The sequence below is a fragment of the Ischnura elegans genome, chromosome 7 (genome assembly GCF_921293095.1).
Source record: "Ischnura elegans chromosome 7, ioIscEleg1.1, whole genome shotgun sequence".
In the NCBI taxonomy this organism is placed as follows: Eukaryota; Metazoa; Arthropoda; class Insecta; order Odonata; family Coenagrionidae; genus Ischnura; species Ischnura elegans.
The window spans coordinates 46021592-46047379 of NC_060252.1; the positions used below are offsets into that span (position 1 = coordinate 46021592).

The following is a 25788-nucleotide window of genomic DNA, read 5'->3' on the forward strand; positions in this document are numbered from 1 at the left end:
AAAGGAAACATTGTGGAGATCAGTTTTTCGATCGAAACCGCCCGAAGCTAATAGTGTTGGCGGCTTAAAATCCTCAGCATCGAACAGCTGATACAGAGCTCCAGTGTCCGAACCCTCTCTCAAGGGAGACACACTGGTTTCCACAAAAAATTTCGGTTTAACAACTACCCGAGGATTTTCAAAGAAAAAAGTAGCGGCAAAGAGTTTTGTTTTCTTTCTCCCGTATTCAGTCCTTTGTACGGGACTGGTAGTAAACATCCAAGATGCGATCGCGAGGAGAGTTCCGTTCGCGGGGTAGTCCCCTGCTGATTTTGTGTCTCTCGCTGGCGTTAAGCCCGGGATTATCATTCGGTGCAGCTAACACGTACAAGGAATATGCCGGGTTCCTCGGAATGGAAGGATTACCGCACTCGGCTTGGACCGACATGACGAAGACACCAGTTTTTCCGGTGCTCCCGTTGGTTGTCAGCCAGATCACGTCATCCGGAGGAGACGAGCTTTGCCGCACCCAGAGCGAAATCTTCCTAAGGAAGCTACGGAACTTCACTCTCTGGGCTGTGCAGAGTGAGTACATCCCCATGAATAGGGTATACCTGAAATGTACCCCGCCATACAGCTGAATCTACGCTCAAGGCGAGCACACTATAAATTGGCAATATTGAATACTTACTATCGGAATACAATAATTTTTGAATTACAATAGCTAATATCAAAACGATATCCAACGTCATGATTAATTGCAGTGATATTTAACACGATAAAAATTATCTACCGATGAAACAGGATCAGATTATTTGGCATGGTACACGATGATATCGGATATTTATGATACACTTATCATGATGTATATTCAATACATTTTTATTGTAAGTGGTCTTTAATTTTTGTAATCCGTCTATACATAACGATTCTTAAAAGACAAGAAGGCATTGTCCAAACTCGACAATAGATTCCCAATATATTTAAATATTGTGATTTTTTCCGATATTTCGACAAATTTCCCAGGCCTGAGCCCACATTAGGCCCACTTTGGAAATAAAAAATGCAAAGTTGTGATTTAATAACTTATTATGACTAGAAAGTGTATAAATAGACCACCAGGTCTCAAAGTGAGAACTCTCCAGGCAAAATGCGAGAATTACTGAGATTAGTGGTACCCTGGCGATATGCAGTCCGCAAACCAATGGCACCGTAAGAGTGATTGCCAGCTTGGTGCCTACAGAGTATGGATAGGAGATAAGATTCATGTACTGCGGTTTCTGCGCTTTCTGAAAGAGAAATCTTGTAGTGAGCACCTATGAGAACCATAAAGCCGAGAAGGAATATTGGAGGCTTTGACGAGACTGTCAAAAAGTGGAGGGAAGAGGATGATGAACTATACGGGGGGATATCTATATGATTTAATTTCATTTAAGTGTTCCAGAGATAGTATTACGTTTATTTGATGTAAGATAGAAAAAAACTGCATAAAAATAATCTGAAGGAAGTAGGAAGCAATCAGATGATATCTTACATGAATACGAGCGTCAACGATATGAAGCCCTTACATTCATTTGAATAATATTTTCTATGAAAGGAAAATGTCTTTTTTAAACTAACTACACTGTTTTTGCTGTAATTCCATGAGTTTGGACAAAAAAAAATCTGTTAAATTCACACAGCAATGTGTAGACCCTACGCGATCACGGAGTTCAAACGAAATAGGGCAGCAAGGTTTAACTAAATATCCGTGCAATTCTAAAACTATTCCTTTTCGCAAATCACCTCTAAAAGAGTCAGTAAGTTCTTGATAATATTAGTAGTCTATACAATCGTGCGATTTTATTAAATTAGACCAATGTCATCGGATCCTCATTTGAAAAGTATCAAAACATTAACGGTAGTCGGCATGTTTTGTTCAAAGTAAAAAAAGACTTCGTTGAAGATAAAATGAATAACCATAGATAATCTGCCAATAAAATTTTTTACAGTCGTTGTTACTGCTCAAATATTTATTTCCCTAATCAAATGTTAAGTAAAGACCAGTATTCACTGATTAGTAATGAAACAAAACGCTCTTCCAGAGAATTTCAGTTCCATCCTTTCACTAAAAATCAATCGCAAACACACATAAAATCATAATTTATCGAAATAAGATCAATTCTACGACTCAAGTATTGGGCTGAGAAACCTGAAATTTCAAATGGGTGTCAATGTCGTATGAAATAGTAAATGTTCAATTGATGCTAGCATGCGTGTTGATGGCAGCTGAATAAATATCCTGTTAGGTAAGAATTCGTCTATATCATTTCTTAAGCGGAGTGGCATTGATTACGAAAGAATCTCAGGTGAATCAATCAGTCAATTAACCACTATAATGGCAGACTTGGACTAAAGAATCGGCTTCATATGCTACATGCAATCATCTGCAACAGGAAATCCACGAGGGTAAACTCATCAGGGATAGTGAGGCAGCAGCCAAAGAAGTTATCTAAATCGGATGGGAGGAACAGGAATGATGAGTTTTGATGAAGAGACATGGACAAAATAAGTGAAGTATGAAGCATGGTAGTAAATAAATAGAGAGAATTAATGAGGAGGGATAGGAAGCTAATAGTAATAAAATACGTGTGTCGCTTCTATATGACCCAAGTAATAACGGATTAAGGGTTCGCCCACCCCATAATCCCTAAATCTTTATAAAGATGGTGATTATTAAGGTGGCTCTACAAAGTAATTTTTTATTTTACAATATTAAAGAACAATGATAAAATATAATTGGAGAATATATAAAGGCCAATAGTCCACGCAGACAAATTATCGCTCAGCTGATGCATACCACCAATGCGCCGCGAAAGGTAGTGAACCACCCTCGAAAATCAATGACTAAAATCCGCTTCTGGCTCCATCTTAACCAACAGGATGGTGAGGAGAATACAAATATCAAAATTCGAAAATGGTTATTTATATTTTTCCATTTTTTGGATAATTTTTAGAGCATATCTCCAAGTCTCGGAAATTTCAAAATCGGAATGCCCCGCAAAATTTCGTCCCGAAAATAGTCACGAAGTTGATTAATTAATGTGATAAATATTAAAACATGTTTATTTAAGGCCACGTTGGCCATGTTGCTAGGCCACGCCTACTGTGTGCTGATTGGCAAAGGGAAAGTCACGTGTAGATAAACCTTCCCTCCTCTCAACCCAACTCGGTTAAGCCACACCAGCTCACCCGCAAAGATAAAGTGAACAGACCTTAGTTGCTCGCTTAATAAACGAATTACTCAAGCAGTCTATAGTATAGGGGCGGTCATCAACAACTTTTTTCGAAAGTCAAAGTTCGACATATTACAAAATGTAGCCTGAGGTACCAAATGAACAGAGAAAAAATTTTGTTCGTGTAGGTTGACATCCTACGGTGGCACCAGAGCAGTTTATGTTGAGCGTAGGCAACCCGCAAAGCATACCCTCTTTTTACGCTATTTCGGCGATAAATATCGTGATTTTAATGGTTTTTTCAGCCGATTTTGGACCAGTCATGTCTGAAATAGTCGAGGTAAGCAACATAGACAGAATAATCACGTTTTTTATACAATCACCGGTATTAAAATGCAAAGAAACGTAAAAAAACTTTGAAATTTTCTTAATTAATGGCGTATATATTTTAATTTGGTGTACTCGTATGGTCATACTCGCACTAATATAACCCTACCGTTTATATAGAACAACACTTTTCCCCTCTCCTCATCTCCCTATGAACTAATGTCAACTCACTGCTCAGGCTACATCGTCCACGAAAATGGCTCCGTGTTCCAAATTTTGCAGTTCTTCGCCCATCATGAGAACAGGTGCCACTCTGCCGGTATCCTCTCCTCTTTCTCCATTTCCCCTCTATTCTCCCTTACTATATATATTACCTGTACGCTATTGATGAATTATCTTGTACATGCGGATGGCCTTTCGCAAGGTTTGGTTAGGCAAGGATTTCGTGCCGAAGTGATTTTTTCAATGGAGAAGCACCTAAAATAAACATCGACAGTTGTTTGGGAGATATCTTCCCACATATGAAGATATTATGAAGTATTACTAGTGGGTGAAGATGGAAAAGACGCAACAAAGATGAGAATTTGATCAATCGGTTCAGGAGATTGCCCACGTTGTCGCCGACAGAGTGGACCAAGTGTAGAACGGCGTGTCTGGACCTATAATGTCGAACCGCGGCATCCTCATGGCAGATTAGAGATACCACCCGAAATGTAAAAAAAATATGAAGAGCACTAAGAAGAAAAATTCATCTGTTGTCCATCGAGACTTGAAAAAATTAAAGAAAGATGTTAAAATACCGTTTGATTTTACTCAATGTGTCTTCCAAAATTGGCCCAGTGTATTCGTAAGCCGAGGACGTAAATTAAAATGAAGAAATGTCATTCCTATTAGACCAAAGAATAAATATCAACCGGAGAACTAGTAATTGGGACCATTGATTGGAAAACCACAAAAAAATATAGGAAGAAGGCTGCCAAAGAAAAAATTGATAAAAACGGAGGAATCATTTGAAACGAGGGCATCAACATCCTTTGTCCAGAAAATTGGTTCCAAACTCAAGTCTTAGTGCTCTAAAGTTCAAGATTACTCGCCACCTGTGCTCGACGATGAATGGCAACCATCCGCCCGCCTATCCTCAAGTAGCTCGTCGCGCAATATCCTGAAGCTGCCTGTGACCTGCCAATCGGTGAAAAGGCACAACGTAGCAAGCGGTTTGCAGCAACCCTCGTGACTGGAGCGTTTGAAAACGTCGCGTCGGCCAGGTAACACCTGAAAATGCATCGATGATTGTCGACCGGAAGAAAATTGCGCGACAAAGGAAGAAATACAGGGAGCTTGCGACTTCAGAGGATATGGAAGAGACCAACCGAGGATAGCATTGTTCTTCGAGGGAAGAAAAGACAAGACGAAAATCAGGGAATTGTGCAGCAACAATAAAGTGCGCATCACTCATCCGAAGAGCATGTAGTTATCCTCGCAGAACCCGGCGGGGTTCATTTGGGACATGCATAAACTGAAACAGGAGATACAGAATGTCTCGGAAACTCTATCCTCGAATTAGTTGAAGCCGCTATAATTGACACGTCTTCCATACGGTGCATCGGTTATGACGGAGCACCTTCGAATACCGCGACCGGCTGGAAGGGAGGCGCTATATGTTTTATCGACGTGCGTCTCGGGCGTGCCTTATAGATTTATGTGGGCCTTCTGCATTCAAATGAACTCCCTCTTCGACTTATAATGGAGAAATTTGATGGGCCAACGACGGGGCCAAATATCTACACTGGGTCTATTGGTCGCCAACTGAAGACCTGTGTGCAGCTACCTTTAATGAAATTTCAGACGATTGATCTTGGTCTACCTGATCCTGAACTAAATTCATCACTCATCAGCAAATACCAAAATTATTCGCTGGGCATGGCTCGTGGAATTGCCAGGGGACACATCCCACAAGAGCTGGCTCATCGCGATAATGGAGAAATGAATAAAAGCAGATGGGGAATGACGGCCAACAGAGTGATCCGCGTTTACTTAGAAACAAGACGACCAACAGTGGCTTTGAATTCAATAACCGAGATTATGATGAAACTCTATATTCCTATGTGGTTCACAATAAAGAAAAATTGGAAGATTACAGAAGCAGAACATATCTGGGAAATGTTTAAGAGAATAAGACAGTTCCGTAAAAAGTACAGATCTTGAGAAATTCATCCAGAGCAAATCGTTCTTCGCTCATCCAGTAAACATCATCATTGGTGACTGATGAAAGGGACGAAGTGCGAAGCGCAGCCTTCCAAAGGATATTGCAAGCAAGAAAGACCTATTCGCCAGATGAAGGCATCAGGGCTTTTCACATCCCTGAGCAGTGCATTTACATCAGTTCATAGGCGGGCCATAGGGAGATGAGGAGATCCTTACTCTAGGATGAGAGAGGCTAAAAGTGTTGTTCTATATTAACGGTAGGGTCATATTAGTGCGATCATGCCCATACGTGTACACCAAATTAAAATATAAACCATTAATTAAGAAAATTTCAAAGTTTTTTTTTACGTTTCTTTGTATTTTAATACCGGTGATTGTATAAAAAACGTGATTATTCTATCTATGTTGCTTACCTCGACTATTTCAGACATGACTGGTGCAAAATCGGCTGAAGAAAAACCATTTAAATCACGACATTTATCGCCGAAATAGCGTAAAAAGAAGGTATGTTTTGCGGGTTGCCTACGCTCAACATAAACTGCTATGGTGCCACCTTAGGATGTCAACCTACACGAACAAAATTTTTTCTCTGTTCATTTGGTACCTCGGGCTACATTTTGTAATATGTCGAACTTTGAATTTTGAAAAAAGTTGTTTGATGACCGCCCCTGCTATACAGTCTTGTAGCACCATCGACCATAATGAGTGTCAGCTAATACTAAGCCTATTTTTAAATAAGAGTAGACAGATCTTTCAAGGTGACGTTAACATTTAATGAAAGGTTGCATATCCTTAAAATTTTCAAGTTATCAATGGGAAAGCACTCTACTACGGGAAGTACCATTCCAGACGCTCTTTATGGTAAAGAATTTAATGGTGATAAGGGATTGAACAATTTGTTTCAGAAAACTATTTTCAAAAATTTGGCCAGCGATAACTTTACCTACCGAATGCCGCTTGCGTACTGACATTCTGTAGCAGACCTCCACAGTCGATATGCAACATGCATAGCTTTGCAGGAAGATAAGTGCCCAACGTAGCTCCATTGGGTTAGTTTTCGTATGGCACCCATTGTCCGAGAAGCAACCCGTCTGTCCGTTAATTTACATGATGCTGGTTGCTAGTAAAACCATTTGGGGTTAATATGAAAAATAATGAAATATTTTTGAGTGAGTCAAACACCGAGAAATCGTTGTTTAAAATGTGTGCAAGCCTTTTTTTGTATAATCACACGGCCAGGGGAAGCGATAAAATTTATCAAAAATATTTTTATTTTTGATTCAATTTGTAATATTTGCCAATAATTCTAAAATGTTACCTATTTCAAATCCAAGATAGTGGTCAGAAAATTCACCCTTAGTACGAATTTTTGGATAAGTAAAAATACGCGCACTGCGTCATATATTTTGAGGCGATTCATTTAGAAACATGCCCGGATCTGCACGGACCAAAGAGTATAAATTTCACTAAATTAAGTACCATGCGCAAAATGGTATATATTGCTACCCTAGTTATGTAGATAATTGTAAAATACTGCATTATGCCAAAAGAAGAAAATTTTTACAGCCTATTTTTATGTATAAAAATAAAATAATAATTTTTCAAATTAATTTACTATAATCCGACATGACCATCTAGATACATTTTTGATTATTAATTGAAGTGAAATTTGAAAAAAAAATCCATTGAATTAAAGAAACAATACCATCACAATAAATAACATTCCATTAAGATTCACCTAAGAATTGAACATTTTTCTAACTCATGAGTTAATTCTTTTCAGTGTTTGACGCATCCACAAAATTCCCAGATGGTGTAGTGAGTGGGAATTCATGCCACATGGGGAACTTTGACCAGTGCACAGGTATCAAAGTTGACCTCTCCAATAGTGCAGCACAAAACATGCTCTATGGGCAATATTGCTTGGCTGAAATCAACTTCATGGAAGAACAAGAGGTGCAGCAGATAAGGAATTACACTCTGGATCCCTACTCCATGAAATTCAATCCTAAGAGAACTGCATGGGATCGAATCAAAGTAAGGACATTGTATACAGTAGATAACCAAGCATGGAGATAACCTCTTGATTTCAGAGTTATTTGCGACAAAAATTTGTGATAGTAAACTGAATAAAAATAGATTACCAATAATCAATTGACTGTACATTCAGAAAAGATTTTGCTGAAAATTATAATCCTTAATCTTTTAAACTCATGAGTTTAAAAGATTAAGGATGTAATGATAATTAGAGTGTAGTATGAGTAATATTCACTTCAGACCTTTCAGGTACTCATGATCATTAATGAAATACTTGGAAAAAGTTCTTAAAAAAACATTTTTCTATTAACCTCTGATTACCTTTTTACATTATCTCATTCAATTCATGATACGGAATGTTATTTCTCAGAGAAAAAAGATGTTAGGATGACCACTAAGTCAACGAAACACAAGATGCCTGGATATGAGGACAACATTTCTAATCTATATTGGAATGCCACTAGAAATAAAAGTATTTATTACCATTGAAGTTTCAATCTGATAATTAAAAAAATAAGCTCTTCAAGGGAATAAAAGAAAGTATCATGAAAAAAAATCTTGGGCAGAGTTTGAGGTTGTTGCCAGAGGAAGATGAATGGAACAACATCCTACTATTTAGGCAACCCCCTTCACAGAAACCTGTGACATTCATCGATTCATTCCTAGAGCGGTTTGGCATAAAATTTCCTTCCATCTGCAATGCTTTGCAAAGTGAGTTCTATCTGCTTAATGAAAAATGTATTTTTTGGAGGGCAAAAATAACTGAAATTTGTCCTGGTATTTTTTCAAAGAAATCTATACTCATTTAACCCTCCAGCGGGCGCGCTGTGGCACAAAGTGCAACATTGTGCCGTTTCGGTCTCACGTTATTAATAGTAGTTGGTCAGTGAACCAAACGCACCAATTATTCCTTCTGTGTATCACTATGAAGATTTCTGTTATTGATTCAAGCGCCTGCCTTCTCGAATTTCAAAATAAAGCGAATAAGTAGATGAACTGGTCATCATTGTTGCACTCTGTGCAACGCGCGCCTGGTGATGTAGTACTATCCCGTAGTGGCAATTATTGATCAACATTGTTTATTTCTGTACGATGTAGCGTGAGGTTAGTTGGTGGGAACACAAGAGTTTTCACCATTCCTTCTCTGAATCAGGTTGAGCTAACAGCTAAGTGTGTGGTGTGTCGAAGCAGCTGTTTGTGGAAAGAAATTGACCTGTGGCATTTTCTCCAACGTGAGCCCTATGATGTGAATAAATTTTTTGGAATAATTTCCATAGGATATTTTGTTGTCCTTTTATGGGATTTCGATGTAGAAAAATTCAAAAGCTAATTATCACACTGCTTAGGGCACGAAGATTCATTGCCGAAGAAAACTATCTGAGTGTACTACAAGAGCTGTCAGACGAGGAACAGGAAGTCGGCATTGAGGAAAGCGATGACACGGATGAGGAGGAAAATATTTCCCCTGGTGATAACGGCAGAGACTCTGATGAAGCTAGGTCTGATGGTGACGTGGAAGAACCTACTACTGCTGAAGATTGTGATATTGATGGTGAGAATAATTATTTTTTTGGAAAAGTTGATGAATCTTGCAAGTGGAAATAAACTTCTTTTTGCGGTGCTACAAAGATCAAGCGCAAAAACATTATGAAAACCCTACCAAGGACAAAACTCTGTGCAAGAAATACTCCTGATAAGGCTGCGGCTTTTCGAAAATGTATAGATATAGACATTGATGAAATTGTGATGCAAACAAACGAGTAAATTCAAAATAAAATTGCTCTTGTCCACTATTCAAGGGATAGGGATTGTAACGAAACGACAAGAACAGAATTTATGGCTGTGCTAAGTATACTTTTTCTAATTGGCATGAAAAAAGGTTTTCATGCAAATTCTTTACACTTGTTGAGTGAAGATGGATCAGGAATGCAAATTCTAAGGGCAGCTATGAGTTACAAGCGATTTTTGTTTATTTTGCGATCAGTAAAATTTGACGACAGAGCAAGTAGGGATTTCCGAAAACAAACAGATAAATTAGCTGCAATCCGAACAATAATAAACTTGTTCATAGGAAATTGCCTAAAACATATAAAATGAGTGAATTTGTGCAATTGACGAAATGCTGCAACCATTTAGATGCCGTTGAAGTTTCATTCAATATATACCGAGCAAACCCGCGAAATACGGGATAAAGTTTTGTGCTATGTGTGATGCCAAAACATTCTTCACCAGTAATCTCGAAGTGTATTGCGGGAAGCAGATGAATGTGTTAGTGTCAAAGTGTGATATTTAGTGTCAAACTCACCAGTAGACGTTGTCAAGAGGCTGGTAAGATCAATTGAGGCAACTAATCGTAATCTTACCACAGATAACTGGTATACTAGTTATCCGCTTGTCAAGCATCTCCTCAGAAAAAAAATTACAACCATTGGCACGCTGAAAAAAAAAAAAGAGATTTTCTGCCAGAATTTTTGCCAAACAAGACGTGCGCTGTAGGATCATCTCTCTACGGGTTTCAGAAAGACATTACCCTTCTATCATATGTTACAAAGAAGAACAAGGCGGTGTTGTTGCTTTCAGCAATGCATGATGAGGGGATCACAGATGAAGGTTCAAATAAACCATGTATTATATTAGATTACGATGCAACGAAAACAGGTGTCGACACGGCTGACCAAATGTGTTTTATGTATTCTGTGTCCAGAATTACGAAAAGGTGGCCTTCAGTTTTATTTTATAGATTTTTGGACATCGCAGGAATCAATGCTCACATATTATATGGGGCAAACAATCCTACAAATGAACATTACAGGAGGACATTCCTGAAAACCTTATCGTACACATTGATGAATGCACACTTGAAAAACAGGTCAAACATATTATCTCTACCAGCTGACATTAAAATATTCTTGTCAAGTTATCAAAATGAAGACTTGCAAGTTGAAGAGGTGAGCGAGACAGCAAGCAAGAAACGCGGAAAGTGCATATTGTGTGGCCGTGCAAAGAACATCTCAACGACAATCAAATATGGGAGGTGTAATAACTTTTCTTGCCGAAAGCACTGTAAAACAGTTACTACCTGAAATAAGTGTACATAAATGACGTGAAAAACCTTAAGACATAAAAACTGAGTTTTAGGCATTGCTTTAAAAAATATGATAAAAAATTTTGAATTATAAAAGTGTTTAAGAATCTGTACTATATGTCTAAATTATGTAAAGTTCTATTAAAAAACAAGGTAATGAATGTACGCTTCTTAATTCGATTTTTTGTAATTAATATCAGCGGAAAACCAAGTGTTGCACTGAGTGCCACGAGCTCCCGCTAGTGTCAGAGAATATGGTGCGCCTGCTGGAGGGTTAAGGAAGGGAGCTTTTCAATTTTCTTATAGATATCCTCCCCCACAACTAACATAGACTCAATAGTATGTAATACAATTTTTATTCCTATGACAGTCTAATTATTACTTTTACAGTCCTAAAATCAGTAATACTATTATTTATAACATAATTTGATGACCATAAGTGCCTTTCTAAAAGTAGAAGAGGGAATCTAACCTGAAATAGCATCTGAATCATTATATCAGTGACCAACTCCATCATTTATCACTCTTCAGTATGCAGGTGACCCAACAAAATCAAGACGAGATGTCATTCACTGGTCACTGTGCATTCCAGCTTCATGCTCCCCAGCTTCAGTAGAAGATGCCCTAGTGCAAGCAATGAATTGGGTTAATGAAGTTTATGGAAAGAGTTTGAATATTAAAGTAAGAATTCCAGAGAGGATGTGCATCACAAATAGAAATGACGAATTTCTCAATGCATATGATATAACTTTCAGGTAAGTTGAATTCTCAATCTTCAATTACACACCATCTCATGTGATATTTCAAAGAAATCTGAAAACCTTATAACGAAAGATGAAACAAATGATGCCTCATCCATTAATGATAACACCCATTGTGCCAAAAGGTTTGACAATGCAATTCCAATTTAATGAATGTGCATTGTATCCAATGATTTTTGTTTTATTTCAGTGTTTTCTTGACAACTTTATCATTTACAGTCATTGCTGCAACTGCATACGATCTCAACACTATGACTGATAACGAAGAAAATGCAGGCACTAAAACAGGTAAAAAAACACTGATAAGGAAAACCTTTTCATTAAATATTATCTTCGATGATGATCACTGATGAAATAATATGAAGGGAAAAAATTAACCCTGGTATATTATCACTTTTGGGAGAAACAGGTATTTTGCATCTTCAAAGTAGAAGATTTAAAAATATCATATTAAATTAAATTCATATATTTTAAAAACGTAGAAAGAATAAGTTGACTACGTCAAATACATAAAACATTTGTTATTGATGATTGGTTTCCAGTTAATTTTGTCTTGACTCATATTTGGTGGACAACAGTTAAGAGCTAATTCCAGCTTCCGTCTTTGGGTCCAAATGATCATAAATTTTTCATCAGCTGATAAATGAGGCGAAGATCTATAATAAAAAGAATTTCAATTGGGAGAATGGCTATCCTTCAGCTTCATCATTCAAATGGCTCTTCCAACAATGGATTTCAAATCAAGCCAATCAGCGTGCACCTGACTAGCCTTATTTATACAAATAATTGCAGCTCTGCATATCATTTGGATATGAAGACGGAAGCTGGAATGCACCTGTGACTGTCGTCCACCAAAAATGAGTCGACACGGAATTAACCGGGAAACCAATCATCATTTTAATCACTGCAGAAGCCTCCATAATATGTAATTATAAACATTAAAAGATTTAAAAATATCATATTAAATGTGAAAAGAATAAGTTGATTACCTCAAATACGAAAAACATTTGTTGTATCTTCTATTTAGATAGCAATTTGAAATAAAAGTTCCTTCAATCTGCAATGTTTTATAAATTGATTCCCTTTTTTTTTAAGATTAGATAGATGCTTGGAGTAAAAAAAAAGATGAAAGCATAAGCTTACTACGTACGTAAGAAATTCTTGTCAGCTTAAAAATCAATTTTTGTCAACCCTGGGATACCTCATATGCTGTCCCTAAAAGTTGGAAAAATATTTTTGTGAATAGCAATATCATTTTATCAGTTTAACTAAATGTAATCTTTAAAAAAAATTATCACCAAAAAAATGTTCACAGTCACCACACTTCACAATTAATTTTAAGGAAGGGACAATATACACCATGCACTCACTCTTTCATGTGTGAGTGTAATGTTTCAGATGGTAGATCTGATATTTGAGCTTAACATCTTCTTTCTCTTATCCCCTTTTGCTGTTAGGCGTCGGGTTCCACCAGCCACTTTCTAAACTCCCTCCTATTCTGAACTTAATATTTGAGCTAAAAAGAATTCTAACCATCAGTAATTTAAGTGCTCTAAAGTAAGAATCCACAAAATTATCAAAAAAGTGTCCGATTCATGCTGTTCTTTCTCTCTTCCACAGGTATGGTGAAGAGGATAATCCTTTGCTTTTCTGCCCGAAAGAATTTCTTGAATATCTTCAAAGTCAAAGCATCAGAGGATAACCATGGATTGAACTGCATCCATGGCTTAAGATTTATGTCAATGCTGCTAATAATAATGGCCCATCGTGCACTAGCAATCATCAGTGGACCACTATTTAACCCGGAGGTGGTTGAACAAGTAATGTTGGAAACTATTCTCATGTATAACAATGAGTTCAAAACTCTATGCACATTTATCCACTTAAAAATGCCGATAATTTCAATTCTATTTCATTCATAAGAAAATTAAAATTATCTGCCTCTCAGTACCTACCATGTATTCTATTTAATCATTACCCATTGACCATATCCAAGGCTTTCACAAGCCTTCAAAACAGTAGAGAAAAAATCATTACAATTACCTTCGAACACAGATAGGATTTAACTCTGTTTTCCAAAAAAATTGCTGAAATTTTTTAGTAATGGGTTGAAATCAATAAATATTTTATTATCATTTATCGCGATAATTCACCAAAAAAAGGCAAATAAATTGCAGCAACAAAATATTTTCCTTAATGCATAGAAACAGCCTTTTGAAGATGCAATAGCCCCGCTACATTCACAGATAATTTTTTCATTAATCATAGTATGTACTCCGAAATTAGGTAAAAAAATCATTTGCTTTTTGAAAACACAACACATGAATGTAATTAATGCTCAAACATAATAAATAATGCAACTAGAAAATGGCAGTTCATTATCGAGAAAATTAAGTTTAACAACCCTTCATATTTCAGGCATATCGGCAACCAGAGGGTTCATTTCTCATCAATGGAATGATCATAGTAGATACATTTTTCCTATTTGGAGGATTACTAACTACATATTTCCTTCTGATCGAGCTTGACAAGAGGAAAAATCTTAACTTCATTAAGCTCTTCATCCTACGATTTGTCAGGTAATCATACCATGAACGCAGCCAAGTAACTGCACATACCAGCATGTAAATATGGCTATCAAGGAAACAATAAAAGTAGAACATAATTTAATTTATTCCAGATTAACGCCAGTGTACGCTGTGGTTGTCATTTTCCATGCAACCCTATTTTATAAGATGGGATCTGGTCCACTGTGGGATTCCAAGGTAGGATTGGAAAGAGATAGGTGTATCAACAGCTGGTGGACAAACCTCCTTTACATCAATAACTATGTGATGAATGATAAAACAGTGAGTAGAATAATTAAGTTACTTGTGATCATCAGACACAATAGGGTAGTTTCCTTCATCGAAGAAAACGAAAGACATTGATTGCAATTCGTTACCCACCATTAGAGTATTCATAGTACATATACAAATGATTTGGTTTCAGAAATCCCAGTTTAGACTAATGTTAACGGTCAATTTTAACCTCATATGAAAAAGGCAAGATTGGCGTGATGCCACTCCATGTGACGTCACAGGGACCTAATACGAGTAGTCAGGAGTTTTACATCACTGAGATTACCAATGCATGCATGAGGCACAGAGCTCAGGGAAACATCTCTTAATAATCACCTGTTAAAATTGCCTATGGTCGGAAAGTTTCCTTCGTTTGATAGGTATTAATAATCCTTATTTAAGCCAAGCACTAACTGCTAGCTGGGTACTCTGCTAACTGCAAGCAGCCTGCATCGTAGCGGTGCTCATTGCCTTGCACCAAGGTGGCAGCCAGAACCAGAATGACATCACATGGGCTTTTCCCAGCATTCATACTTAACCGTGGCATTTACGTGCTCTTGAAAATTTTCACTTTTCATTTAATCGCGAAAAATATATAACGTCATTTAACACCTTGAGTGCGGCATGACGTGATATCACGTCATGGTGCGCTATCCCCTGGTGCTGATGACGTGATATCACGTCATGCGTACCCCGAGGGTTCTGGCCCTCTGTAAGAGCTCAGTTATATTCTATTGTGACATTTTGCCCCCCTAAGTTGCTCAGCAGGGATCTAGCAGCACATTTGTGAATGCTGTTTCAAACAACCTTTCCTGGGAGGATCGGGAAAAATTTTTTCTTTTATCTAAAGGTAAGCCAATTTCCATTCATATTACACCCTGTATTTTATGCTATTATTTTTATTTCTTTCTATTAATGCGCGAGTATGACAAATTTTATTTTAGTTTTATTTTACAAATCATATCTATTTACTATCAGGAACTTAATTATGTGTGTTTATTAATTTTTTATTCCGTTTTTATAATACTTGGCTAGAATATAGATATTTTTTTCCATCCTTCCTTTCTTTCTTCTTGCGAGCCTAGTATTTTTCAAACCTTTATTGTCTGATGTTAATAAGTTTTATTCAATTAATGCATGAAGTACTGTGATTAGTTAAACTTTAATGTAAATTTAAAAATGCCATTAAATTTTATTTATGCAACGTAACATATCTCTAACTTTTGCACCCTTCCTTTGTTTGTCAGTGCAACTCCTAAGCAGGGAGGGGATCGACAAGCTGCAATATAACGAGAGAGAAGAAAGTTATTTACGGAAAAAGTGTAAGTTATTTATTATATTTATTGTTGATATATGCACATTATGCACCTATAAAAATTCTTATTATAATTGCAAATAACTGTTTGAACATTATCCCATGGCTTGGCGAAGAAGTGATTCTAAGGAGTTGCTTTATAAAAATGCTTTTATTTTCTCGATAACTGTGAAATCAATGGCTTATGGGTGCTCTCAATTCTTAGTCTCGCCATTGTGAATATTTAGTTCTTTCTAGGCGAATGAACACGAAGAAGGAATAGCGGGAGCTCCTGGAAGAGAGCGGGATCAGGCATTCTCTGAAGACTCCGAGTTAGAAATTAGAGAGGAGGAGGTTGGGGAGGAGATTGAGCCCTCACAGTCAGGTACTCCGTTGCCTCCTTCTACGCCAGATCCCTTTATGTCAATCCCTGGCCCATCCCCTTTGTCCTATTATTTCCCTCTAACAATACAGTCAGTCCTTCTCCATCCAAACGTCCTTTGCGGTGGACCCGTAGTTCAGTGACCCCTCAAAATATCACTTTCATAGAAAACCCAGCTCTCATCACTCCACCCCCTTCCAACGACCCAAGTGTTTTTTGCGTCTCCTTTTCCCAGACACCCTCTTTTGTATACAGACATACTTTCTTATAATCTCCGAAAGAATAGGTTAGCAATTGGAAACAATTGACCTATGAAGAGTTTTACCTTCATAGGCCTAATATTTCACAAGGTAGGTATTCCTATAATCAATATATCCGACTAATGGAGCATTGCTTTCTTGTTTGATCTGCTTTGCTTTTGGAAATACATGAGTCGTGATTGATTCTTTAGCATTCTTCAAGCCTTTCATTTTTCACCGAACACCGGTCCAAACAGTTCAGAGCCTGAGTATTTCCTTTAAAAAAATTCGTCCGTTTTAGATTTGTTTCACTCCTCCATTCATTCCCTAATAATTCCTTCCCGAAAGCTATGCACGCTTTTTCATTTATCGTGAACCCGCCGAAAAGATTTCCCTTTATTAATTCCATCTTTCTGTCATTAGATCCTTTATTCTTCCATCCAACATTCCTTATCCCAAGCCACTTTTACCATCAATATCTCAATCTTACTTCCCTGAACTTATCCAAGAGGAAGGTGGCAGAAAGAAGTATCGATGGTGCAAGTATTGCACTATTGCGGTGCAAGCACTCTTGGGCATAGGGAAGAGACCGCAGATATCGACACTGGCTGCAAGGATTCTCCTCTACTCTGTCCCGAGCTTCTTTTTTTCATAAGAAGGCATAAATAGTATTATATATTTTTGTATTAAATATTGCAAATAGTATTACAGGTTAAATATATTGTAATAAAATTTGTGAGAGAGGTATTTCCTACATTGGTAAAACATTCATGACCGTACGAAGTTGTATATAATATATAATTTGAAAATGGTCATCATTTCGATTGTATTGAATTTGTTTTGGGTAAATATAATATTTTTTTCATGTCATGTGATTCCTTTTTTAAGTAGACTAGGGCTCTTACATAAATAAGAAGTAACTAAAAAGATTTCCAAGCACGATGGAATTAGTCTTTCCCTCGTGTAATTAGAAAGAAAACGCCATTGTTGCTTTCGGTAATCGGGTAAGTAATAAGGGGCATAGATGCTGCAAATCTATTCCTAGCAAAACGTATTATTGAATGGTTTACTCGAATTGATATTATTATGCACCAAATGAAAAAATGTCTTTGCGGTAAAAATTTACATCATGTTCAGATTTTCGCAGAATATTCATAGTAAAAACCGTGATTCGTGGTCTAAATGAAGATTACTTGTAAGATGTTTGCTTGCAAATAATATTAGTTCCAGTTTTTAAGCATTAATTTCTAACTCGGTCACATCATATTGCAAAAATATGATATTGGATTGAGTTCAGAAGATAGTAATGAGGAAGTTATGGGTTGATTATTTCTGTTTCCACATCCATTTTTTTTTCGGCAACGGAGTCTATACCCCAATGACCCAAAAAGGACATGTATCAGCAAAAACTTTCCTCATACCATCCTCATCTTTTTGATGTGCCGATGGCACTCCCAAAAAAGTTAAAAGAAATGGTGGCGCGGGGAAAAAGCCAATAGTATGCAACCCGCATCACGTATCTATCCCCCTGTGCGGGTGACGTGATATCTAATCATAAATATAAAATTCATAGCTAACAAATTAGAGCCAAGAAAATTTTTTTATTATTTTTCCCAGCTCTTTTGGCATCCATGCATGCGTTTTGCATTAAAAAACGACAGCCGCACCCGGGGACGATTTTGAGTTTTACATGGTCAGCATTGAAAGTGTTAATAATGTAAAAATTTGTAATATGTTCTCCAGGAGTAATAATCTTTCGATTTAGGCAGTAAAAAATAATAGGAAAGCACCCTATTATATACTTGGTAACATATTTCTTAGAATATTTTAATTAAGTACATAATTATAATTTCTACAGTGAAAGAATCAAAAAAAGAATATTCAAGTTTTTATAGTTATATCTTCATTGAAACAGCAACTTTGAATGCCTACCAAATGGGTTTTATGAAAAAGAAAGAAAAGAAGATGATAATAAAAACCTTCCAATTAAATAAGATTTTATGACACAACCAACCTCTTTTCCATTTCAGTGTATGCCCCAATCTTGGTACTTGTCTTGTGACATGCAGTTCTTTATCCCATCACTGTTCATAGTTCATCTTATATGGAAGAAACCAAGAATAGGGTTGAATTTATTGGGCATTGCCACATTCCTGTCCCTCTTAATTCCATTTTTAATAATATTTATCGAAGAAAAGGATGCAATGCTGCTTCCTTACATACGGTAAGTACTAAGTCACTTGCAAATACTCTGAGAAAGAGGTAAATGCTGATGTGCCCTTGAACTTTAATGGCCTTTTTATTCAATACCTCACTATATAGTGTCATATTATATCCATCATAGTTTCTCTCACATTAAAAGTTGACAAAATATTGAAAATACCAACATACCAATCTTACTAAGCACCAAAACTGGATTATTTTTGTATTACCCCAATATCTAGACATTTCTTATAATGATTAATTCCACAAATCAATTTACCAAGTAAGGCAATTGCTGTGCGACCATTTTATTTTTAATGTGAGCATGAAAATCACTGTAATTCCAGAATTTATATTGTTAGCAAATTCCAAATTAGTCATATATTTCTCAAATATTTTTTTTTAATTTCAGCAATTTGAAGGATATTCAGTCTTATGAGAATTTTATATCATTCTACATAAAAGCTCACAACAGAGCCTGCCCTTACTTGGTTGGAATAATTACCGGATTTATATTTTACAAATTTCGAGATTCCAAATTCAAGTTCACCAAGGTAAGAAACTCACTACAGCCTATCAAACTTGCAACTACCTCATTAGATGCTAAGTAAAAAACATTCCCTTATGTAGCAATGTGAAAAAAATAACACTGAAGAAAGAGGGTATAGCCATAATACAGGCTCATTGAGTAAAATTTAAAATTGTTAATTGCGAGTTAGAAAAATAAGGATATCCACATCTTTCCTTTTTTGGCCCATCACCTCTTTCTCTACCTATGCGTTCATGGCAAAAAATCAACAGACTTAATCCTTCTGCAGATAATGTCTCATAATGACCTCTTCCCGAGTGTTTTGCCACACATGTATTAGTTAACCCTGCTCTGCTAACCCAGTATTGCTCTGTGGATACAATTGGTTCTTTATCTTTTACACTCTGTAGAGCAATTTTATCCCTAAATGAAGTTATCCCTGACTGAGTTAACTGGAATTCTACTGACACCACTAGCTCCTGAAAAGTGGGGGTAATTTTCAGTTTTTTATTTTAAACTTATGAAAGAATCGCTGAATGAGGAAGATTTATTTTTCAACATAATTTATCTTACCTTCCACAATCCCAATTAAAGTATTTTTTTTAATTCACAGCTGTCCTAGGAGCACATCCTAGGATTTTGGGAAAAGAATAAACGATTCCATTCCCCCAAGGTCAGTGGCTCTCCACATGGCTATTCATTAGGACACAACACCTTGAAAACTTGGTTAAAATAGCATGGACAAAAATACTTCATCTGATGTACGAGCAGCTATATCAAAGCTACATGTAATTAATCGAAGTAAATATTCCAAAATTACCCTTCATCTGACTCTCTTTCTCTCAGAAATTTTATTTAAATCCTTTTTTCACAAATAAAATTTAATCTTTTTCCACTACATTAACATACATCAAAGTTTTATTCAACAATCATGAAAGTGAAAAAAAAACACATAATCTGGTGGTATATCCTTTGAATTAGCATCCGTCAGTTATTTGAAGGATGAAATATACAAGTATACCGAACAAGAAGTCTAACAGGGGGTTAATTAGAATTTTATTAAAAAATCATCATAAAATACATATATAGGGGAACAGGGGGTAGAGTGAAACAAATAATCGAAATTTAGTTGTGAATCCACTTTTATTTATTTCAATGACGTTTTGATACATAGGATAATGAGATGCCTATTTGCCCATTGTACAACACAAATTTTATAGTTGAGAAATATTTTCTAGTGTCTGTTATTATAATTTGAAAATAACCTTGCATTTGTTTCAGTGTGCCCCACACGTGGGGCACACTGAAACAGGTGATGGGGCAGAGTGATACACACATTTGTAACATTTCAACATGAATCATTTATCAGGTTTTTAACCAAAATATATTATAATAACAGTTTTTAGGTATTATGACGTAAAGAACTACACTTTTAATGCTGAAATGTTATTAGCTACTTAGAATTTATACATAAAAACTGGAATGTTTCATAATAGTAGAAAAAGAATGTCCACAGCTACCGAAGAAATATAGCTCTTCAATGACTTTGAGGAAATGTTCATTGAGTTTTATCCCATATTGATAGAACAAAAGTCAATTCCAAATGATAAGTAGCTACTGAGTATTTTTGTTTGTCCAAACTGAACAGGTTTTGGGAGAATCATTTTTATTTGGCTATGCTGCACTGATGCAATACTGTCTTCAGCTGGTGGCTTTAGAAATGAGTTATCTTTTTTTGAGCTCCTCCTAAAAAAGCTTACTGAGTAGTCTTCTTCAGAGTCTCATTCTTTGGTTACAACACCAACTTAATATTTGTTGCGGCCGGAGGTTTCAAATTGCACCAAGACATAATCATCTGCTTTTGGATTGGATAAACCCTAGGGAAAATCATCACAGGTGGAATTGTGCTTCCATTAGCAGAAACAATGCAACATGCTGTCACACCTATTCCTTTTCCTGAACTCGTGCACTTGCTACTAGTTTTACACATTTTTCTGCCACTAATTTTGGAGGTTTTTGTACCGTACTAGTGCACTTTTCATCCAAATTAAATACCCTCAGTCTAGTTGCTAATTCAGGACATCCTGTATTAAGTGACTGCAAATTATTGAAAAATGTCTGAACATTTGATTTATTAAATGAAATGGCTCTAGAAAAACTACATCCCTCTAGTGTGCGAATACTTAATTTTGGATTCCTTGCCAAAAATCCTCTAAACCAATCAACAACCGCTGCCTTCTGCTCATCCCAATTTGAAGGGTAGTGAGTTTTGTTGACAACCACCATTTCACTGACTAGCTTCCTACACTGTTCAATTGGAAGGCCATAGAAAATTTAAGAACATATTAAAATGTTATCTGCTAATGCCTTCCACTGTTCAACAGAAAACACTTTTCTGCAATCATAATTGGGTCTAAACTTCAGTTCTCCCTGTTCACCATCATGCATTTTTGACTTACGTACATATCTTAAAAGAGTAGGATACTTCACACCTTTCATTTTAGCAGCTGCACGAATACTTATTCTGCTCTGGACAAGTTTGACAGCTTCTTTCGTCGAATCTCCAGAAAATGAAGCAATGTTCGTAGTTCTTTTGTAATTACAAACCACTTTTCACATCTGAAAAATTTTTTTTTATCATCAAATGTCTTAGCAAGGACATGAATTTACGTGTTAAAATTACTAAAAAATAATAGTTTTGCAAAAATAATACATTTTAAAATCTTATGGGGCAGAGTGAAACGTTTCACTGTGCCCCAATGCTTTATGTTTCAATGTGCCCCACATGGCAGAGTCACAAAAACCAAGTTTTCACTAAAAAACTAACCGATGAACGTTAATTTCACTTACCTGCATCCATACTCCAGACAATACTGTTTTCAAAAATATAACACATTAATCCGTAAATACAAGTAAAATTTTTCAATTCCGATTATTGCGAAGCGTCAAAAATTTACTTTCTACCAGGAAAAACTAACATTCTAATCTTACGTGACTCTATACAATGGCTGCCAGTTTAAAACTAAATCAACGGCAGGTAGTGCACTCACACTTACCTCACTTGTCAGATACCAATATTTTGTGGGAAAACTATTTTGTTTCACTGTGCCCCATGTTTCACTGTACCTCATGTTCCCCTACCTTCTATCTTCTTCCAGATCCAGTCACATGTTGGATTCACCTGTTGCTTCATTTTGTCTGTGACAACAATAATATCTGGCAATTTGTTCTATTACCCAGGAAATCAGTACAATGCTCTGGAATCTGCATTTTATGGCTCCTTTTTCAGAATATCATGGGCAGCTTCCATAGGATTTGGATTGTTTGTTTTCAGCAAGGGAGATTTAGGTAATTCAGATACAATTATTATGTATTTCCTAGACCTACTATAAAGATATTTTTCAAATGATAAATATTTTTAACAATATTCGCAGATGTACGGAATATAAGAATCAGCAGAAGACAAAGAGAATTAACAATCCTATTTTTTCATCGTTACAGGTCCACTTAAGCGAACCGTTGAATGGAAAGCATTTATACCTTTGAGCAGACTAACGTATTGTGCATACTTGGTGCACACAATCATTCAGCTTTACCACTTAGGTAGTCTGAGGAAACCAGAGTATATATCAGTGCGTAATGTAGTAAGTACAAATCCATATAATGAATCTGAATTGTTTTTCCTTATAATACTTGGAAATAGATTGACATGTATTATATCAAGATTACTATTTGAATGTGATAAAAAAATCTTCAGACATCTAGTTTTTCATGCAAATTCTTCTTGATCACTGAAACTTTCTACCTTTAATTGATATGGTGAAAATAAAATTAGATTTTACAAGAGCCAGTTCATGCAGGGAAGTGACACTTTGTCTCAGTGACAGCAAATCCCCATTGTTTATTTTCAACTTGACATTAAAACTCTTCAAAATTTTAGGATTGCGAGGTTACCTTTAAGTTATTATCCTCTTAGTTGAATCATTGCAATAACAACTACAATAAAATTTAATTTTATCACAGCTTTGGCAAACAGCTGGAGACATATTTGTGACATTCCTAGCGTCCCTGCTATTATGCCTGTCAATTGAAGCACCAACGAGAGCAATTGAGAAGGTACTGTTCAGAAGAAGCTGGTAAGTAGTCATAAGAAATTAAAAATCAGAGGCAGTAAAAAATAAAAAGAATAGTGATTGAAAACTCAAATGTTTCAATTCATCAAAAAAATAGATCAAATTAAGTCAGTAGGATTAGATAGTTAGGTTATATAATTTGGAATTTGATAAAAATCTGTGAATGAATGAGGTAGTTATTACAAAAGGACTGAATACCGAATTCACCCATAGAAGCCGCGCAACTTTTATCCGGAAATGCCGGTGAATAAAAGGGTTGCGTGGCTTACACAAATCCTCCAAATTTTAATGCAAGCTGGGTGCCATTTTCCTTCATAATCTTTTTGTTTATGTCTTCAGAGTTTAGCATTGAACTAAGAAACCTTCACAGGAAAATACATTTCTAACACTATTGTACCTTATTAATCACGGTAACGTAAATTTATTGATTTAGCGACGAACCATGAGTACCTATATTAGACGGCACCCAAAAAGTGCTAAGAAGTTTTTTTTTTCCTCACCAGCCGGCCCAAAAATGGCATTGGGCCGGATACATAAGTAAATACGGATTCTGAGGTTCTACTGTATTATGTGTCAAATTTACACTGAGATTGTGCATAAATAATGTCCTCACTACAGCATCTATGTGTGAACCAATATTTAAATAAGTGAAAAACCTCAAGTTTACTCATTAATCCAACGCTCATATACTACAGTTAAATAATAGAAAACCACAGTAGAATAATGCCTATTAAGAGATAACCAATACTGAATGGTCCAACAATGAATATTTATCATTATTTTTCAAACCCATAATAAAATTCTCTTCCCTTTCAGAATAAAGACATTTCCCCTGCCACAGGATGAACAGGGTCCATGAAGAAGCGTCAGGGGATATCAAACCATCCCATTTAACAATGAAGTAAGATATTGAGTATGACAGAGGAGAGAAAAAGGACAAATAGACAAGGAAGTTTTGTGCTTACATATATTTGGATCATTGTATCTTTCTTCTCCCATGTCTAAATATAATCATCATTTGAATTTCATCGCCTGTGTTAGTGAAGACTGTAGCACACGAGTGGATAGTGTGATAATCCACCTAATTGTTGCTCTTCGGCCAAGTTTGACATGACTATTTCTATGATTACTGGCATTTTGCAGTGCCATAATTAATATTTGTAGGATTATCAAAATGGAAAAGATGTACACAGTTAATCCTCGTTAGATTAAATGTTATTTAACTTGTCTCACATTTGAAATCAAATGTTTAAATTGAGGAAAACTGACAGAATTGGTAACTATAGAACTTACCATTTTATAGGGAGTCACAAGGAAATTGGAGTCTTAGGTTAACTTTGTGATTGCTTTCCAGTTCAATCTGATCAGCACATTCCCTCATTAGTTATGTTGCCTTTATTTTTCTAAATATATCATACTGCTGATGAATAAAATCTTTTAGTATGCAAACCTGAATATTGTCTATGTTCCTTCATTCCCGAAACTAACTTCATTTCCTTAGGTGTGGCTGAGATGCTTAGACTTCAATAGAAAGTAACAGCTTCATACATAATTTTTTCTTTGAAGTTTACTCATGTTACCCCTACAGGGGTAACATAAACATGCACAAATGTTTGCGCAACAGATTTTCATTAACCGACCCAAGTTTCAACAAACTATGTATATATGTATCTCTTTATCAAGGCCCCAACCTTCAAGGAGTCAGTTGAGTAATCAAGAGGGGGTGTTTCTCTCCTGGAAATTATTTTTTACTTTAACTTCTCAGAACTTAAATTAAGCCAAATTTCTGATGAAATTATTGTATAATACTGACTGGAGTAGCCAGCAGTGTGAAGTGCAGATGCCACACTTTTGATTTATATGATTTTCTGGATGTCCCCACCCCTCTCTACCTGGACCCCACCTCTGCCTGCAATCTTCACACGCAATGCAAATACCCAAAAAAGGTACTTCCAAGCCCCAATTTCATTGAGATATACCAAATACCCCAAAGGTGCAAATTAGCTATTAATCAGTGCTTCCAAAACATGCCCTACATCCTACCTACATCCACTTACAGTATAGCCATTTAAATAGACTTCCATAACGAAAACCTTGATAGCTTTAAAGCTGCTTTTTACTGCTAGCATGATTCAAAAAACCTTCTGTTTAAGAAAAACCTTTAGATTTCACAAATTGTTTCATTGAGATGATTACTTCAAAAATGTTCAAAACACAAAAATGTACGCTGCCAATTACCCCATTTTTTCATAAACATAAAATTCACTGGTAGCAAGGAACATATCCAGGTAACAATTAATTCCTCAGGGATATATCTATCGCTTCAAACTGAGACTGAATTTTTGATTCAGAATTTTATTTCAGCATCAGCAACAAATAAAATTGAAACATAAAACATTCAAGAAAGAATGAAGAATTAACTAATGCAGATGCATTTTAGGATAACCACAAAATGATTACTACAATCAATATGAAAAAAATGATCCAATTGCGCAGGGAATACAGTGGAACTCCGATTTATCGTTCCCGCATTCATCGTTTTCCCGCATTGGCCGCTCTT

The 25788-nt window shown here is 36.1% G+C and overlaps 1 protein-coding gene across 1 annotated transcript; it reads left to right on the top strand.

Moving 5' to 3' along the window:
- The first annotated feature begins 7400 nt into the window (after positions 1–7400).
- LOC124162373 (nose resistant to fluoxetine protein 6-like) lies at positions 7401–24771 on the top strand. Its single transcript, XM_046538887.1, has 12 exons — positions 7401–7763; positions 11380–11603; positions 11800–11897; positions 13230–13429; positions 14028–14188; positions 14290–14458; positions 18395–18588; positions 18979–19120; positions 22254–22443; positions 22597–22739; positions 23119–23231; positions 24045–24771. Coding segments are annotated over exons 1-12 (1833 nt in total). The 5' UTR covers positions 7401–7565; the 3' UTR covers positions 24046–24771.
- Positions 24772–25788: the final 1017 nt, after the last annotated feature.

Bases quoted from the DNA above. Each gene is read 5' to 3' on its own strand.
- LOC124162373 (XM_046538887.1), top strand. From the start codon at position 7,566: ATGGGGAACTTTGACCAGTGCACAGGTATCAAAGTTGACCTCTCCAAT. The intron at 11,898-13,229 runs GTAAAAAAACAC...TCTCTTCCACAG, and splicing joins AAATGCAGGCACTAAAACAG to GTATGGTGAAGAGGATAATC. The intron at 22,740-23,118 runs GTAAGTACAAAT...ATTTTATCACAG, and splicing joins ATATATCAGTGCGTAATGTA to CTTTGGCAAACAGCTGGAGA.